The 17,561-nt window shown below is 34.4% G+C and overlaps 3 protein-coding genes across 3 annotated transcripts; 1 reads left to right on the forward strand and 2 right to left on the reverse strand.

The window, feature by feature from the left end:
- Nucleotides 1–4,630: 4,630 nt before the first annotated feature.
- Nucleotides 4,631–8,083, reverse strand: BDCG_06479 (3-deoxy-7-phosphoheptulonate synthase). The gene is made up of 7 exons (XM_045422214.1): nt 7,549–8,083; nt 6,935–7,461; nt 6,750–6,859; nt 6,626–6,689; nt 6,451–6,543; nt 6,344–6,395; nt 4,631–6,288 (listed from the first exon to the last, which is right to left on the reverse strand). Exons 2-7 carry the CDS (start codon nt 6,984–6,986, stop codon nt 5,196–5,198), a joined length of 1,464 nt encoding a protein of 487 aa, XP_045277905.1. The 5' UTR covers nt 6,987–7,461; nt 7,549–8,083; the 3' UTR covers nt 4,631–5,195.
- BDCG_06480 (uncharacterized protein) lies at nt 7,422–9,089 on the forward strand. The gene is made up of 2 exons (XM_045422215.1): nt 7,422–8,057; nt 8,194–9,089. Exons 1-2 carry the CDS (start codon nt 7,614–7,616, stop codon nt 8,299–8,301), a joined length of 552 nt encoding a protein of 183 aa, XP_045277906.1. The 5' UTR covers nt 7,422–7,613; the 3' UTR covers nt 8,302–9,089.
- BDCG_06481 (MFS multidrug transporter) lies at nt 8,089–11,295 on the reverse strand. Its single transcript, XM_045422216.1, has 5 exons — nt 10,266–11,295; nt 9,924–10,170; nt 8,542–9,856; nt 8,401–8,487; nt 8,089–8,343 (listed from the first exon to the last, which is right to left on the reverse strand). Exons 1-3 carry the CDS (start codon nt 11,057–11,059, stop codon nt 8,918–8,920), a joined length of 1,980 nt encoding a protein of 659 aa, XP_045277907.1. The 5' UTR covers nt 11,060–11,295; the 3' UTR covers nt 8,089–8,343; nt 8,401–8,487; nt 8,542–8,917.
- Between the last annotated feature and the right edge of the window lie 6,266 nt (nt 11,296–17,561).

Consider the following 17,561-nt stretch of genomic DNA (forward strand, 5'->3'; position numbering starts at 1 on the left):
AGATAGTTATAAAGTACTTGAGATTCTTATAATCTGTGATTATCTCAAACTCAGAGATGCTTCAGAGTTCAGAGTCTCATGCTTTCAGACAGTGTACAATTGTAAGAAGTTTCTTATTATAGATCTCATAGTTGCATTCAGTGAGACTCAATTTCTTAGACATGAAGATATATGATTGTAAGACATCTTCATCATTATATTATAATATAGCTTCTTCTGTGACATAGTCAGATAAATCAGCCTTAATAACTGTCTCATGATCAGAATTGAATGTTATCAGCAGAGAGATATTAATAAACATTTTCTTCATCTGTGTAAATACAGCTTCAGTGTCTGCTGATTATTATAATACTGAGTCTTTCTTAGTGAGTTCTGTAAGTGATCTCACAATATCTGAGAAGTTTCATATAAATTACTGATAAAAGTTAACAAATTTAATGAAGCTTCATATATCTTTCACAGTGTGCAGAGTCTCTCATTCAAGAATAGTAGAGATCTTTTCAGAATTCATTCAGATTCTCTTATCAGCTGCTATAATAAAGTCTAGATATTTTGTACTTTTAATCTTAAAATTATACTTATCTATGTCTATCAGTAGTTCTGCTTTCTGTAGTTATTGTAATATCTTTTATATATATTCTTGATATTCTTTCCTAAATTCATTAGTGAAGATGAGAATGTTATCAAGATATACAGACATGAATTCATTAAGAAAGTCTCAGAGTGCTCAGTTAATATACTTCTGAAATATACTGAGAGTATTAGTCAGTTCAAAGAGTGTGACTACTCATTCAAAGAGACTATATCATGTTCAGAATGCTGTAAGCCACTTATCTTCTTCAGTGATACAGCTCTTATAAAACATGATGATAACATATAACTTTGTAAATTATTGAGCTTGTTCAATGTGAGCTAGACTTTCATTGATAAGAGATAAAGAATAACAGTTCTGCTTTATTAATCTATTTAATTCTCAATAATTCACACAGAATCAAAGTTCTCTATCTGGTTTCTTTGCAAAGAGAATAGAGGCTGTAATGAAAGAGTTGCTAATATGTATAAATTCTTTATTCAACAGATCATTAAGTGTCTTTCAAAGAAGAAGAAGTTCATCTCAGAATATATTATAAAGAGAGTCTCATAATGATTCAGAGTTCTTATCATCTCTCTTTTTCAACTTGATACTGTGATTCACTCCTGAATCTTGAAAGAGAGATAGATTTGTAACATTATTATCTTGTCAGAAGTAGACTGACTGTGTGACTGTGTCTGAGACCAGAATCAGATTTTTTGATAGTCGCATTATCAATTTGACTGATCTCATTACACGGTTTTAACATTAGATAGTAGTTTCATACTGTTTCAGTGAAACTTACTGTCTACTCTTCTCACATTTTTCAAATAAGATCATGATTTTCACTTCTCAATTTAAATTATTTTTATTGCTTTAAATGACTTTAAATCTTCTTTAAGTGTTATCAAAAAGCGTCACTTTTTTTTCAAAAATTAAAAATAGTCTAAAAAAAACCTTAAAATGTTTAAAAATAGTAACTTTATGCCAAGAATGAGACTAAATGAAATTAAATAGAACCACTTTCTTCTTTTTTTCAAGTCATGATTTCATTTTAAGATCTCATATATAGTCACTTTGCATGTTTTTTTAATGACTAGTCTCAGCGCGCTTTACATCAAGGAATGTATGAGATCAGATTAAATGAGATCAAATGTGAAATTCATAATCTCAGTGACTAGTCTAGTCAGAAGATATCTAGATATTCATGATATTATTAAGAGAGTTGTATACAAGAATCTGTTATTGTAACACAGAATAACTTTTTCAGAGTCTTTTTAATATTAGTCAGACTGATGAAATAGATTAATACATAATTCTGCTATCAGCAATCTTATTAATGACTCTGTTAGCAATTTTGATAATAACTTCTTTTTCAGAGTATTTCATAAGCATTGACAGAGATCTGTGTAAGATTCATAGTCTTGTAAATATTATCTTTGTGAATTCTATCATTGTTGAGAAATATCAAGCTTCTGTTTCAAGTATTTAACAAGATGTCTTGTTCAGATAGTCAGATAAGTTCTAATATAAGATTATAATTGAGATTATCAACTTTATATATATAGACATCTTCATGTTAATATTCTCTCATATCTATGTTTAGTTTTATTATATAACAGATATAAACATCATTTGAATCATTAAATTCTGCAAGAAGTCAGAATTTTGATAAGAGAATATACTAAAGATTATAATATCTTACAACTGAAGATTTTATTATTGTATAGTAATATAGACTGCTGTCTATCATGACTTTCATATTATACATGTTATCTATCACAGTAGATACAAGAATCATATTCATTGTTATTTTCTCTTTAAATTATTGTTATCTGATCTCTTCAAGCTTCTGTTTGCAAATTTGAATAGAAGATAATCTTTTTCCTGTTTCATCAGAGTATTCTTATAGTTATTCTCTAAATCTTTCTTCACTGAAATGTAATTGATGTGAACAGGTACTGATTCATTCTTGAAATAAGAAGACACTGATCTTTCTCTTAATTGAGAAGATATCAGTCTTTCTCTTGAGTGTGAAAACATATAGATTGATCAGCAGTTGAAAGTGATATATTCTAATCAGTTACAGTTAATATATACTTCTTATTGATGTCAATCAGCAACTTTCTCAGAAGTGATCCCAGAAACTTGAAAGTCTGTTCAAACAGCAGAAACTCTTGCTTATGTATAGACATTTGAATCTATTCAGTTCATAGCATCTGCAGTATTACTGTTCTTCAGTATGAGTGTATAAGTAACTGAAGTGTAATATCTTCTATTACTGTTCTGTATACTCTTGAGCTTGATAAGACAGTCATTCAATGTCTGAAACTGTGTGCAGAAATCTTCATAAGTCTGATCTTCATCTATACTTATAAGAGTCTGTAAGAGTTCAAAAGTTAATATCTTCTTAAGCATATTAATCTTTATTTAATTCTTTCAAGATTGATTATCTTCTTCTAGAATCTTAATGTTACAGTCAGGAATAAATATTATAAGAGAAGTGTTTCTCTATCAGATACTCTGTAATCAATCTAATACTTTCTATTATATAACAGCATCTCAGAACAGAATATCAAGATATTTAATAATATTATCAGATATTTGTAACACTGATTTATATGCTTTTATTCATGAATAAAACTTCTGTTATATATGATTCTTCAATTATTCATTGATATATTAAACTTAATTAATTAGTGAATTGATAATATCTTCATTCATACTTAGTTTCATAAGCATTTTCATTCTTCATGATGAGTAGAGAGTGAGATCAGAAGTATTGAAATATATAGAAGTATCTAAGTGTTCTTTCAACACTTTTATACTCAATTCTGTAGATATTAAAATTGCATGAGTTTCTTATTATAATAATTATTAAATCTCTTTAAATTAGTATTATTAAGTTGCATGCATATTAGCTATTTATTACTATTATAATTTCAATATTACTCAGAGTCACTGTAATATTACTTCTATACTTATATTCAAGAGTTCTCTTATATTATTATTAGATATGTCATTTATTGAGTATATAATATCTGTGAAATCTTGAAGAAGTGTAATTATATGAATATCTTATATATCTGAGTGTTAGAACTCTCAGGTCTTTCACTCACATTCTCTTTATAAAGTCTTATTATAAGGTCAGAGTGACTGATAAGTAAGCTTCTATCTAAAAACTCAGTATCTGCTTAACTATGTTTCTCTTTCTTATACATTGTTACATGTTTGAATATCTCAGTGAGTAATCATTTCTAATAAGAAGATAATACATGAATAATTGTTTCTAATAAGAAGATAATGAACATTTTTCTAGTATAAGAGATCTACACTAAATAGATTACTATGATATTAATAGATCTTATATAATAAAGAGAAAAACATTAGAGAAGTAAAAGAAAGAGAAAGTATAAGAATTAATAATTAAAGTAAATATTTATATACATATGTAATAATATATGTAATGAAACTTGAGAGTAGAAGAATCTATACATGTTTATAACAGCTAAGAATTAGTGCTTGAGAATGACTGAGAATCAAAGTGTATGTATTTATAGCAGCTGAGAATTAATGATTAAGAATGACTGAGAATTAAAGTGTATATATTTAAGAATGAAGTAGTTGAAATCTGTGAAGTATAATAAAATAATCTATATAATTAATCAGATACAGTCTGTTATAATAAGTGTTCTAAGTTTCTAAACTTATAAAATAATTACTGAAATAGTAAATTAAAGTTAGTAAAATAAGTTTTAAATTTATTTAGAGATTAATAATTATATAAACTTTTAAATATCTGATATCTAATCACTTTTAAATCTTAACTCTTAAATATCAGATAATTGATAGCAGTGTCTCTCAGATTATAATTAATTTATAAATCTTAATTTATAAGTTCAGTAATATAATCAATGAGAGTAATATAACTAGAAATAAAGACTATAAAACAAACTTAGTTCAGTTAATTCAGAAGAATTTGAATAAAAGAATTCATAATTTTCAATAAAGAATAATATCAGTTAATAAGATAGTTTTTAGAATTAGTAATTATATAGATTGAATTCAGTGACATTATTAATATAATAATTGATTTTTTCAGTTTATAACTTATTTACAGTGATTCTATCATTCATTTATCATTATACTATGATTTACAGCTCAGTGACTGTGTCATCAATTGAAATGATGAAACAACCATAATCCGGTCGTGTAATAACCCTACGTTCTTCCGGTAACTATGGATATGTGTGTGGGTCACGTGGGTCAGGGCTTGTGTTGTGTTGGCACGGTTATAGTACTATGTATCATACCACCTGGTATTACTTGCAACTTTCTTCCGTTCCCTCAAACCTCGTATTTATGTAAGTTTACGGCCTTGGGGATCGTGAACTTTGGTAACTGAGTTTGAATTTCTTTCTGTCGCCTTTCTCCTTTGGTCGATTTTCGTACGACGGTTGGGCTTGGATGGTAATTGTGTTTATAAAGGCACATATTCACTCTATCGCAATCTATGTGAACATTCCTATCTTTTCACTGGTAAGTTACAAAACTTTTTGTTCCCGTACGTATGTCGTTTTTTTCCTCTAGAAACCGCCAGGAAAACATATACAAAACGGTATCATCACATCGCATTCAAATCACCATCCTCGGCCATCCGGTCCCGATAGAACCCCGCCACCAAAAACGCCAACTCCAGCGCTTGCTTCTCATTCAGTCTCGGGTCGCAGAAAGTGGTATAACGCTCACGCAACCCATCCTCCGTCAGGCCCGCCGCACCACCGACACACTCCGTCACCGCCTCACCAGTCAGCTCCAGGTGCATACCGCCCAGAAACGAGCCCTGTGCGCGATGGATCTCTAACGCCTGCCGCAGTTCAGACAAGATATCTTTGAAATGGCGAGTTTTGAGACCCGACGGCGTGGTGAGTGTGTTGCCGTGCATGGGATCGCATTGCCAGACAGGCATATGACCCGAGGACTGTACCGCCTTGATGTGTCCAGGTAGGTAAGTGGCGATTTTCGATGCCCCGTAGCGTGATATCAGGGTTACTTTGCCAATTTCCTTGTCTGGGTTGACGATGTTGAGGAGCTCGATGAGTTCGTCTGGGTCCATTGATGGGCCGATTTTGATGCCGATGGGGTTGGAGAGACCGCGGAAAAATTCTACATGGGCACCGTCGGGTTGGCGTGTGCGATCGCCTATCCAGAGGAAATGGGCTGAGGTCGCGTAGTGGCTGTTTGATGGGAAGGGGGAGGAGGGAATGGTTCCTCCTATTGGGAGGGTGTGTTTCGATCTTGGCTCTGGAGGATCACGGCAGAGTCTGGTGAGACTCTGCTCATATTCCAGCATTAAGCCTTCGTGGCTGGTATAGATGTCCACGGTCTCGATTCCGCGGTCTGTGTCGAGACCTACGGTTCTCATGAAACGCAGCGAGTCTGTTACTCTGGATACGATTTGTTCATATTTGTCTTTTATCGACGGCGTAATTACGTGACCAAGTCCCCAGTCCAGTGGAGAGTGTAGATCAGCTAGACCGGATGAAAGAGCTGCTCTTAGATAATTTAGAGTTGCGGCGGAATGGAAGTACGCAGAAACTAGGCGTGATGGATCAGGTTTCCGGGAAACGGGATCCGCTTTAAAGCCATTGATATTGTCACCACGGAATGCAGGCATGGTCACGCCGTTGACGGTTTCAGTCGTGCTTGAACGAGGCCTTGATGACTGTAAGTATTATATGAAAGCAATGCACAGCGAGAGATTCAACTTACTTGGCGAATTGACCAGCCATCCGAGCAATTCTTACTACTGGTTTATTTGCACCTATTTGTAGAGTTAGCCACGAAACCGAAGTTAATAGTGGTGTTCAGAATCATACCCCAGATCAAAATCAAACTCATCTGCAAAAGCAATTTGATCTTCGACTCAATTGTTGCTTGATTGCAGTAATCAAAGAGTTCCGCACAATCACCTTCTCGGCGCAATGTCAGTTCACCGAAGTGTTATATAATGTTTCATGAGGTATATAAAATCATAGGGGTCCCGTTACTCACCCCCCTGAAGAACAAAAGCCCTCCCAAGGGCTACTTTTCTCAGGCATTGTTTCAACTCAACAATCTGGGCCGGGAAGTTAGCATCTTTGATTAGCACAGTTTCTCCCGCGTGCATGGTTCATACCTCCTGGGGAGTCACCAATGGAGGTAGACACTGAAGCTCAATCAGGGCCTTTTTCAAGCCTTCCTTATCTTCGTACACCACCTCTTGCTTGATGGGTTTTGTTGTCCATGCTGTTCCATATTGTCAACTATCATGTACCAAACAAAAAAGACAAAAAAAAAAGGCTAATTTCAAATGGGGCATACAAGATGGAGTCCAAGCATCTTTGGGCAGCTGTTGTTTCATGGCGGCAGGCATGTCGAGTTGGTAGATCTCTTAGATTGAGAGGCGCGGATACCCCGCCAAAACGCAGATAGGGCTGATATGACGCTGGTTCGACGCTAGGTGTTTCTCAATGTCGCAAGATCAATGATCGAAATATTGCTTCGAGCTTTGTAACATTAATGTTACTCTACAACGAGGAGAAAGCAAAAGGAGTGTCGGGGGGTGATGGAAGCGGATATATAAAACCCGCTGGCAACCGCGTAACACTGATATACGACAGAGAGCACAGCCTCTCAACCGGGCTGCGTATATATGATTTCTTAACAAATTTTCTTGCGAAGGAAAAGACGTTGGTTGTTGGGGAAAATTTGTCTCGAACAAAATTTGGGCCGTGGATACTTTGACCAGACTGACCTGGTGAGTCAGCAAGCTGGCCTGGTGGCGGGGTTAAAATTAGCAGTTCCGCTCCTTCCTTCGACCTCCAAGGTATGTATAACATACGTTGTCGCTATCAACCGCGGTCAAGAGTGAACCTCAGAGAATTTAGAATATGTTTTGTTAAATAAAGACCAGCTCAACTGTTCCAAAGACTCACGTAATCCACCTCCCCCATACGGAGTACAGACCCCCTTTCCCGGCGACATAAACTTGAGACTAGCTATGGCTGCCTCGAAACGTCGGAACCATCCAGCTGCGGAGCCTGGTCCGGACAGCCACAACAACAGCGATGATAATAATATTAACGGCGAATCAGCTTCTGAGCTTCCTACAAATGCTGAGGACCGTGCCGCGGCGGCTGCGCTCTCCTCTCTCAACACCGCCAATGAAACTTCCGCCTCCGAACACGACAGAGACGTCCCCGCGGGAGCGGTTGTTCCCTCTGCAGCTGACCAAGAGGCTCTGGGTAAGGCGATGAGCAGGTTGGAGATTATCGCGGGGATGGGGAAAGCTGGCGGTTCAAGTGCAGGTGCTGCTATGGGGACTGGGAAAAAGGATGCGGAAGTGAAGAAAACTAAGGCCGAGGAGAAACCGGACGCGGGGGAGGTCGAGAAGGCGGTGAAGAAGAAGGTGGTAAAGGTTACGGCGGAGGATGTTGGGCTCTTGGTAAATTTTTTTTTTTTTCCTTTTTTTTTTTTTTTTTTTTTTTTTTTTTTTTTTTTTTTTTTTTTTTTTTTTTTTTTTTTTTGGTCTCTTTTTCTACCTGGGTTATCATAGTCGTTTGCTGATTGATTGGATGTAGGTGGATCAGCTTGATCTTACAAAAGTAAAAGCTACGGAACTCTTGAAAACACACGAGGGAGACTCAATCAAAGCTATTCGCGCATACATTGCTCCTCCGGCAGCGTGATAACAGGGAACAAGGAATGGAAAATCGTTCGATGGATAAGGCCTATCAGCGTCATCAGATGTCTCGGCTCCGTCAACCTAGGACATATTAAGGCATTACCTTCAATTTAGAAAGGCGTCAACACTTGGGGGACATGGACACAGTCATTATCTCAGTGATCCTAGGGCCTTTGGAGGACGCAATGCACTACAATCATGAATAACTGGGGGAATATGTCTCCCACCTTCCAAAGGGACGTACATTTTGTTATATGGTCCATTTCCAGGGTTCTTTCATAAATGAATGAGCAAGACTCAGAGGACCCGGACTCAGAAGACCCTGACACTATACAGAAGTATATTCGGTAGCAGAGTATGACGACGTTGACCAACAGGAAGCATCCTTTTTGTGTGTTTTGGAACATCCATGTATATGATTTAGCTACTACGGGTATAACTTCGAGGTCATTAGCGTTCCGTATTTCCAAGAGATCAACATATGTATCCCATTATCCCAATATGACAATCCAAGTAGATAGACTAAAAATCATATATAAGTAGTGCAGCATTTCCATAATCATAGTCTCATCATAAGATCAAGGTCCAATGTCATAATTAAAACGGACCTACGATATACCTCATCTGCTCCTTCGATGCTCGGAACCTCCAGTTGCATGATTTTGTTCGAGTTTTTTCTTTTCAATCCCACGGCCCTCGAATATAGTCCAAGTAAGGCCCCATCCCAAAAACGCCAGAACTGCAAGAGCCCACCAAACCGCACCAACAATATTATATTTGAGCCCCATCCCCACGCCCCAACCACCAATCACGGGACCCAGAGTCCTAGCACAGCTGACCACGCTCTGTGCAACCCCATGTAATGTACCTAACACGGTCGGATCCGAAACAGTATTGTTAACCAGAATAATACCCGCAGGGAGCGCAAATGTTCTCGAAATAACCTGGAGGGAAAAAACTGCTGCCAGAGCTGGCCAGATGAGATATGCGCGGTTCGGCACGAGAGTTAGGAATGGAACCAAGACATAGGCAAGAGGGGAAAACGGTATAAATGACCGTAGCGACTTTAGCGTCCCTAGACGGAAGTGAACGCGTGGATAAACCAAGATCTGTAGTGGGAGGCCGAGAAGGCCGATGATGGCGGTCGCGAAACCGACTTTGGAGCTCGGCATGCCGAGACCGCCGCCGAAATGGAAAAACCCACGGCGGCTTCCTTCGGGGGCTCGAGGTGTGGGTAAGAAGACGAAAGTCAGGGCGTTAAAGGAGCTGAGGTGCATGGCGAGGACGAAATGGGTGAGAAGCGTGAGTATGACATTCCGTGTCCAGATTTGACGGAAAGGCATGCGTTGCTGTCGGGGTGCCCGGGCTGAGGAAGGTGTTGCTGGCACTGATCCTTGTACGCTTCTCTCCAGATCGATGGATTCTCCTGCGGTCTCGACATCATAAGTTCCGTCGATTGGGTGATAGTTATGCGAGGAACGACCGTATTTAAAGTATCCCCATAATGCTTTACCCGCTTTTCGGCCCCAGTCGCTGCGATACTTAGCTGATTCATGAGTCTGCAAGAGAAGTTAGTCAAGGTGGTACAAATTCAAAGGAGTTAGCGCGCATAGAAATGAAGCCCACCTCGTCCAATCCAAGGATAACAGCTAGCGTAGAGATCAGGACCAATATCGCGCTTATTAGATTTGGTAGCGCATATGGCCACTTCTGCATCCACCAGACGCCGTGTTGGCCCCCAAAGAATGAACCCGGCCCGAACAGACCTGGATAGTTACCCAGAGGATCAGCGAGAAGTCCACCTAGTATAGGTCCTATTACAACGCCGATATTAAAACACATTGGCTGGAGCAAGAAGGCCCGAGATTGGTATCTAGCACTCTATTAGCCAGCGATTCTCTAGGACTCGGCACTTGGCCATGTTGCCGTTCGGAGCTTTATCATAGTTTCACAAATGGGCAAACGCACTTTCTCTCCACGATAAGCTCTGCAATCATGGTCCGCATGACGCCGATGTTGCTGTTCAAGGCGCCTCCCATAGTGCGAAATATGGCAGCAGCGACGAAAGACTGAGAAAATCCAAATCCCACACACATAATAGACGCTCCAAAAAGGCCTGTTGCAAGCACCCTTTTCCTTCCCATGAAATGAGTGTCTGCAAGTCGGCCCCAGATCATGGCTGTCACAAACTGTGCTGCAGTGAAGCAGCCCTGTAGGAGACCAGCTCGGGCAGATATCGCGGAGTCCGGCAAGTGTGGGTCGAAGGACTTGAGTTGGTAGAAGAGATACGCTTGTAGGGAAGTTTGGGTGAGCGGCTCGGACAATCGAGCAATGGTTAGAATGGCCAGTTGGCTTTTGTTTGGTAAAGACCGCCATGATACTGGGTTTTCATCGTCCCGATTATTCCCATTTGACCTCGAAATATTCGCCGCGCTTGTCTCGCCCTCCTCAGCCAAGGATGGCTGTGTATCCCAAGAACTGGAAAGCTGCAAAGCAGCAGGTGAGTGGCCTCTTCTTATCCGCCCATTGAAACCATTTTTCCCTAAAAGATGACCGTGAAGGTCAGTTGTATCTCCGCTCAATTGTTCCAAACTTGACGAATCGGCATCTATATTTTCATATATATCACTCTGGGAGCTCTCTCTATCAACCCCAACTGCTGCAATGGAATCATCGTCATTCTCGCGAGCATTGGCCCCTACGCGGGACGCTACATTTCCATGTAAGATAACAGGAGGGGAGCGACGTTGGGGCGAGCTCATCCACAGAACCGAAATGCCGAACTCGCTGATTAGATAAATACAGGCAGACAGTGACTGGCAACGTTCCTGTGCCACGACGTCCAAGTATTTTGTATTGGGATAATTGTCTAGGTGAAGCCCGTGTCTTTGTCTCCTTTGTGATGCGTATGAAGATAGAAAGGAGGTGAAGCGTAAACTCACCGTCGTGCGGAGAAATATGACAACTCCAGCCGGTCAATCGCTATTGCCGAACGGAGAATTTCATGGTGGCGGATGACTAAGTACAGTAGTTACGGCAGTCTATATTGACAAATGTGTCAAATTGCTATTTTATACCAGTTGTTCCAATGAGCACACATTAATTGTATTAACAATCAAGATCTCCTCATTGGAGGTTGTATGAAGAATGAGCCACATAGAAACAGTACGTATATACTCAGAGCCTTCAGAGGAATCTATATCCAGGGGTCTCTATGCTCAGGGGCCTCTATACCCGGAAGCTCTATACACAGGACTCAGAAGGCCTCTATACTAAGAGGGTCTATACACAGGGAAACTCTATATCTATATACCTGAGGGCGTTCATTGCCGGGCCGGGAGGGAGCTCTACAGTGTATACACCCAGGAGAACTAGTAGTAAACTACAGAGTATATATTGAGAGGTCTGTGGAGTGAAGCTCATAGTGTAGTGAGAATCTCAGCGCGGTTAAATTGTTTGCTGAGGCCTCGCCTGTACTCCGTACAGCAGTCTATAGTGACAAATGTGTGAAAAGAGTTTTTTTGTCTCCCTCTACGGGCTGACTGCTTCCGCCTAAACGAGGTGTTCGCCGATCGCTTGGTGAATGCCAACCACACATAAAAGCTGCACAACAGCTAGATCTTGATAATACAATCAACTACTCTATTATATCACCTCCATCTACTTATGCATAAGAATCTGCTAATTCTATCTTAAAATCAAATTCTTATACTTTATACTTAAATTAAAGACCTAATTATATTTAGACTGACTGCTGAGATCATGAATTTCATGTTTAGTCTCATTTAATCTGATCTTATACATTTCTTGATGTGAATCTCACTGAGACTAGTCATTAAAAAAATATACAAAGTGACTATATATCAGATCTTAAAATGAAATCATGACTTGAAAAAAATGAGAAAGTAGTTCTATTTAATCTTATTTAGTTTCATTCTTAGTATAAAGTTACTATTTTTAGATATTTTAAGGTTTTTTTAGACTATTTTTAATTTTTTAAAAAGTAACACTTTTTCATAACACTTAAATAAGATTTAAAGTTATTTAAAGTAATAAAAATAATTTAAATTGAGAAGTGAAAATCATAATTTTATTTAAAAAATGTAATAAGAGTAGATAGTAAGTCTTACTAAGATAGTATAAAACTACTATTTAATATTAAATCTGTGTAATGAAATCAGTTAAATTGATAATAAAACTATTAAAAAATCTAGTTTTAATCTCAGACATAGTTACATAGTCAGTCTAATTATATTCTGAAATACTGTATTAGTAGTTCTGCAGTTACTTATTATAAATTAAATTTAAAAGAACTCTATTGATTTTGAAGTTAATTAACTCACTATAGACTTTCATAACAAGTTTATAAGTAACTTCTGTATTTTCACATGAATATAAGTAGACTGGCTGCTGAGATTATAAATTTCATATTTAGTCTTATTTAATCTGATCTTATACATTTCTTAGTATAAATCTCACTGAGACTAGCTATTAAAAAAACATGCAAAGTGACTATATATCAGATCTTAAAATGAAATCATGACTTGAAAAAAATAAAAAAGTGATCTCATTTAATTTCATTTAGTTTCATTCTTGATATAAAGTTACTATTTTTAGACATTTTAAGGTTTTTTTCAGACTATTTTTAATTTTTTAAAAAGTAATACTTTTTGATAACACTCAAATGAGATTTAAAGTCATTTAAAGCAATAAAAATAATTTAAATTGAGAAGTGAAAATTATAATCTTATTTGAAAAATGTGATAAGAGTAGAGAGTAAGTCTCACTGAGACAGTATGAAACTACTATCTAATGTTAAAACTGTGTAATGAGATCAGTTGAATTGATAATAAAACTATCAAAAAATCTGATTCTGATCTCAGACACAGTCACACAGTCAGTCTAAATATAAGTATTGACAGTGAATATACTTCAATAAGCAGCTTCACTATTAAAGATAATACTATCTCACTTGAATCTGTATTAATTATTAAAAGTAGAAGATATCTGATATAATTAATATATATATATAATACCTCTAAATAAGAGCTGTTTAAGCTGTAATTATTATCTCAGACAGCTAAAAAGATTTAAATTAAAATAAATATAGATTATAATATAAGTTTAAAAGAGAAAGAAGATTTCTTTTTAATAAAACACTCTATACTTACTTAAAATAGCTCTGCTGATAAGATCACTGAAATAATAATATACTTTACTTATTAATAAGAGACAGAGTTCTCTGAGACAGATATAATGAAAATTATCTATAAGTAATAACTATAAAAACAGAGAATAAATCATAATCTTACTATAGCTGTAAATTCAATTACTGAAATAGATAAGTTTTATAAATTGAAGAATAATTATAGTTATATTAAAATAAAAATTACTATAAAACTCTCAGAGTTAAAAGACTATAATATCTAATACTGCGAAATTGAATTAAAAGTAATTTTAATTGATATATCTTATATTCTTACAGAGAAAGAGATTTTCTCTGATTTTTAATTAATAGATAAAGATTTAAAGATCTAATACTATAAAGAAAATAGATTATAAGACTGTATATAAAACTCAATAAAAACAGAGCTGTAAACACTTATTCAATTAAAACTGAATTAAGTTAATAATTACAGTGTTATCAAGATAAGATACTCAGCTGTATTATAGTAAGTAGTTAAATTAAAATATTAAACACACAGAGTAGATATTCAATTTAAATTATATAATAAAATTATTATTATAATATTCACTGATTACAATAATAATAATATATTATATATAAATAGACTGACCGTGTGACCGTGTCTGGGACCAGAACCAGAATTTTTAATAGTTTCATTGACAGTTCAACAGATCTCATTACACAGTTCTAACATTAGATAGTAGTTTCATACTGTCTCAGTGAGACTTACTGTCTACTCTTATCACATTTTTCAAATAAGACCATGATTTCCACTTCTCAATTTAAATTATTTTTATTGATTTAAATGGCTTTAAATCTCATTTGAGCATTATCAAAAAGTGTTACTTTTTAAAAAATTAAAAATAGTCTAAAAAAAACCTTAAAATGTCTAAAATAGTAACTTTATGCCAAGAATGAGACTAAATGAGATCAAATGAGATCACTTTCTCATTTTTTTCAAGTCATGATTTCATTTTGAGATCTGATATATAGTCACTTTGCATGTTTATTTAATGATTAGTCCCAGTGGGATTCATGCCAAGAAATGTATGAGATCAGATCAAATGAGATCAAACATGAAATTTATAATCCCGGCGGCCAGTCTATATATAAAGTACTGCTAAATAATAATAAATGAAATTAACACTTATAACTGATTAATATTCAAAGACTTTCTTACTTAACAATTTGTTTATAATCTGAAGACTTATATATAAATATTTATTTAAATCTATCTTATAAATCTATATTAAGAAATTTCAAAGATATCTGTTTCTGAGATTAATCTTAATAATCTTATTAATAATCTTATCTGCTATAAGTGTAAGAATAAGTGCTGACAGGTAATTATTTCAGTGTTTACAGCTTGATATAATATGTACTGATAGTTACTAGAAGTATTCACAGTAGAAAGATAAATATAGAAGTTAAATATATAATAGTATTTAAGATAACATATAAATAGTTGTCACAAACTCTAGTCTATATAGTTATGTATAGTTAAGAGCTGCTAACTCTATTAATTATATAAGAGATAGAAATAAAAGTAAAGAATCTGTAAGAAGTAAGATTTCTTATATACTCTTTTCTCTCTAAAACTTCATCTGTGAAGTTTTTCACTGAGTGATTTCATAGAATCAGACTCAGTACTGCAGTGATACTCACTAAAAACTCTTCATATCTATAAAAAAACTCAGTGAGAAAAAATCTCTTATTACTATAAAGAGAAAAGAGTCTGTCACTCAGTTTCTCATTCTGTAAGATTCTTTATAATTTGTAGATTTTTCTCTGACTACTATACAGATTCATCTCATATTTTTCATTCTGAAAAGTTTCACTTAACTCTCAACTATTTCTGTAAGATTCTTATGTGATTATTACACAGATTTATTCTGTATCTTTTAAACTGAAGAATTTCAGTTAATCTTTGATCATTTTTCTATGAGATTTGTATATAACTGTCACATAGATTCATCTCACAGATGAATCACTTTCTGTGAGATCATTCTTATTAAAGAGAAGTATTTATAAGTGAATCTTTTACTTATTTTTTATAGATTATCATTCTTTGATACTGTAGAGTTATAAGAAATTTTTCCTTATTTTACTAACTCTGTACAATTGTAGAATCAAGATATCTACAGTCTGTCATCACTTTTTATAGTTATATAGAAAGATTTAGATCTGTGATTTATAATCACTCTTTATTTACTAGAGTGATCTGACTATTTTACAGAATTACTCATAGTATAAATAAATCTCTCTAAAGTAGTATAAATATCTTATATCTGTCTGTGAAATCTCATCTTCTCTTCTCTTTTTCTGTAATAGCTTTCATTTTTATAAACTGTGAGTATTCTTATTCATCTATGAAGTGTTTTCAATCAGATGACAGAGAAAGCATATTTTTGACAAAATTCATATATTAATTCAAGAACTTCTCAAGAGTAAATTTTGTTAATTTTAATATCTTTATAAACAATGTCTGATTACTGCTGAGCTTTTTGTATGTATTCTTATAACATCTCTAATTACTTTCTATCAGCTGATAAAGCAGAGATACTGTTACTTATAATAGTATCTTTACTCTTCTCAGCTCAGCTACTGTATCTAATATTCAGATCAGTAGCTATCTCTGTGTCTTTCTCAGATCAGCTTCAAACTCTTAGCAGTGTAGTTCTGCTCTTTACTATAAGTCTTATTATAAGCAATTTCTTACAGACTCTAGCTGATAGTCTCTGTGTGAAGCTCTCAGTACTATCAGTGTTCTCTATAGACTGACTGTGTAACTGTGTCTGAGATCTGAATCAGAATATTTGATAGTTCTGTTATCAATATAACTAATCTCATTACATGATTTTAAGAATATATAGTAGTCTCATACTGTCTCAGTGAGACTTACTGTCTACTCTTATTACATTTTTCAAATGAGATTATGATGTTCACTTCTCAATTTAAATTATTTTTATTGCTTTAAATGACTTTAAATCTCATTTGAGTGTTATCAAAAAGTGTTACTTTTTAAAAAATTAAAAATAGGCTAAAAAAAACCTTAAAATGTCTAAAAATAGTAACTTTATACTAAGAATGAAACTAAATGAGATTAAATGACATCACTTTCTTATTTTTTCTAAGTCATGATCTCATTTTGAGATTTGATATATAGTCACTTTACCTGTTTTTTTTATGATTAGTTTCAGCAGAATTCATGTCAAGAAATGTATGAGATCAGATTAAATGAAATCAAATGTAAAATTTATGATTTCAGTGATCAGTTTAGTTCTCTACAACTCTGTAAGTCTATAATTATTCTCTCTTTACTCATATAATCTCTGATCAGATATATATAAATATGTCTAGATTCTCTATTAATGATTCTTATATCTAGACTGACTGTGTGACCGTGTCTGAGACCAGAATCAAACTTTACAGTTATTATACTATCTAAAAGTATTACTTCTGATCATGATTTGTGTTCATTACATTAATCTTAAATCAGGTTATTTCAAATATTAAAGATCTCAGATTCACTTTTCAAATAAAAATCTAGTCTCAGATAAAGAATATATTTAAATTCTTAGTTATATTTTTATTCTGATCTCATTATTGATAATGATATTAAATAAGATTATCAAATCACTTCTCACTTACATAATATCATAACATAGTACTCATTTATTGAAGATTCAATAGAGAGTATTATTAAATATCATTACTTTTTTAAATATAGATTATAATTTATATAATTTTAATTATTAAAAAAGTATAAAATACAAAAAAAAAAACAAAAAATAAAAAATAAAATACAAATAAGAAAAAATCAGAATGAAAAAAAAAGAGAAAGAAAAAAAAAATAAAAAAAAATAAAAAATCAAGATTACAGAGCTGCAGTATTCCTAAAATACTCACTTCTTAGAGTCTTTACAATATTCATTCTTAACTGTGTATCTCTCACAGTGAGAGTAACACAGTCATGATAAGCTATTATCTTAATATTATCTAATAAACAATCAGTATATATCTGTATAAATGTGAATATTTAGAAAATATACACTTAAAAAGTATGATCAGGGTGA

Source organism: Blastomyces dermatitidis (assembly GCF_000003525.1).
Source record: "Blastomyces dermatitidis ER-3 genomic scaffold supercont1.6, whole genome shotgun sequence".
Classification (NCBI taxonomy): Eukaryota; Fungi; Ascomycota; class Eurotiomycetes; order Onygenales; family Ajellomycetaceae; genus Blastomyces; species Blastomyces dermatitidis.

Excerpts from the sequence above, each read along its gene's own strand:
- BDCG_06479 (XM_045422214.1), bottom strand. The coding sequence starts at position 6,986 with ATGCCTGCCGCCATGAAACAACAGCTGCCCAAAGATGCTTGGACTCCA. Across the intron at positions 6,690-6,749 it reads CATTGGTGACTCCCCAGGAG|ATTGTTGAGTTGAAACAATG; the intron begins GTATGAACCATG and ends TTCCCGGCCCAG. Across the intron at positions 6,544-6,625 it reads GGCTTTTGTTCTTCAGGGGG|GTGATTGTGCGGAACTCTTT; the intron begins GTGAGTAACGGG and ends TGCGCCGAGAAG.
- BDCG_06480 (XM_045422215.1), top strand. The coding sequence starts at position 7,614 with ATGGCTGCCTCGAAACGTCGGAACCATCCAGCTGCGGAGCCTGGTCCG. Across the intron at positions 8,058-8,193 it reads CGGAGGATGTTGGGCTCTTG|GTGGATCAGCTTGATCTTAC; the intron begins GTAAATTTTTTT and ends GATTGGATGTAG.
- BDCG_06481 (XM_045422216.1), bottom strand. The coding sequence starts at position 11,059 with ATGAGCTCGCCCCAACGTCGCTCCCCTCCTGTTATCTTACATGGAAAT. Across the intron at positions 10,171-10,265 it reads GAGCTTATCGTGGAGAGAAA|ATACCAATCTCGGGCCTTCT; the intron begins GTGCGTTTGCCC and ends ATAGAGTGCTAG. Across the intron at positions 9,857-9,923 it reads TTATCCTTGGATTGGACGAG|ACTCATGAATCAGCTAAGTA; the intron begins GTGGGCTTCATT and ends CTTCTCTTGCAG.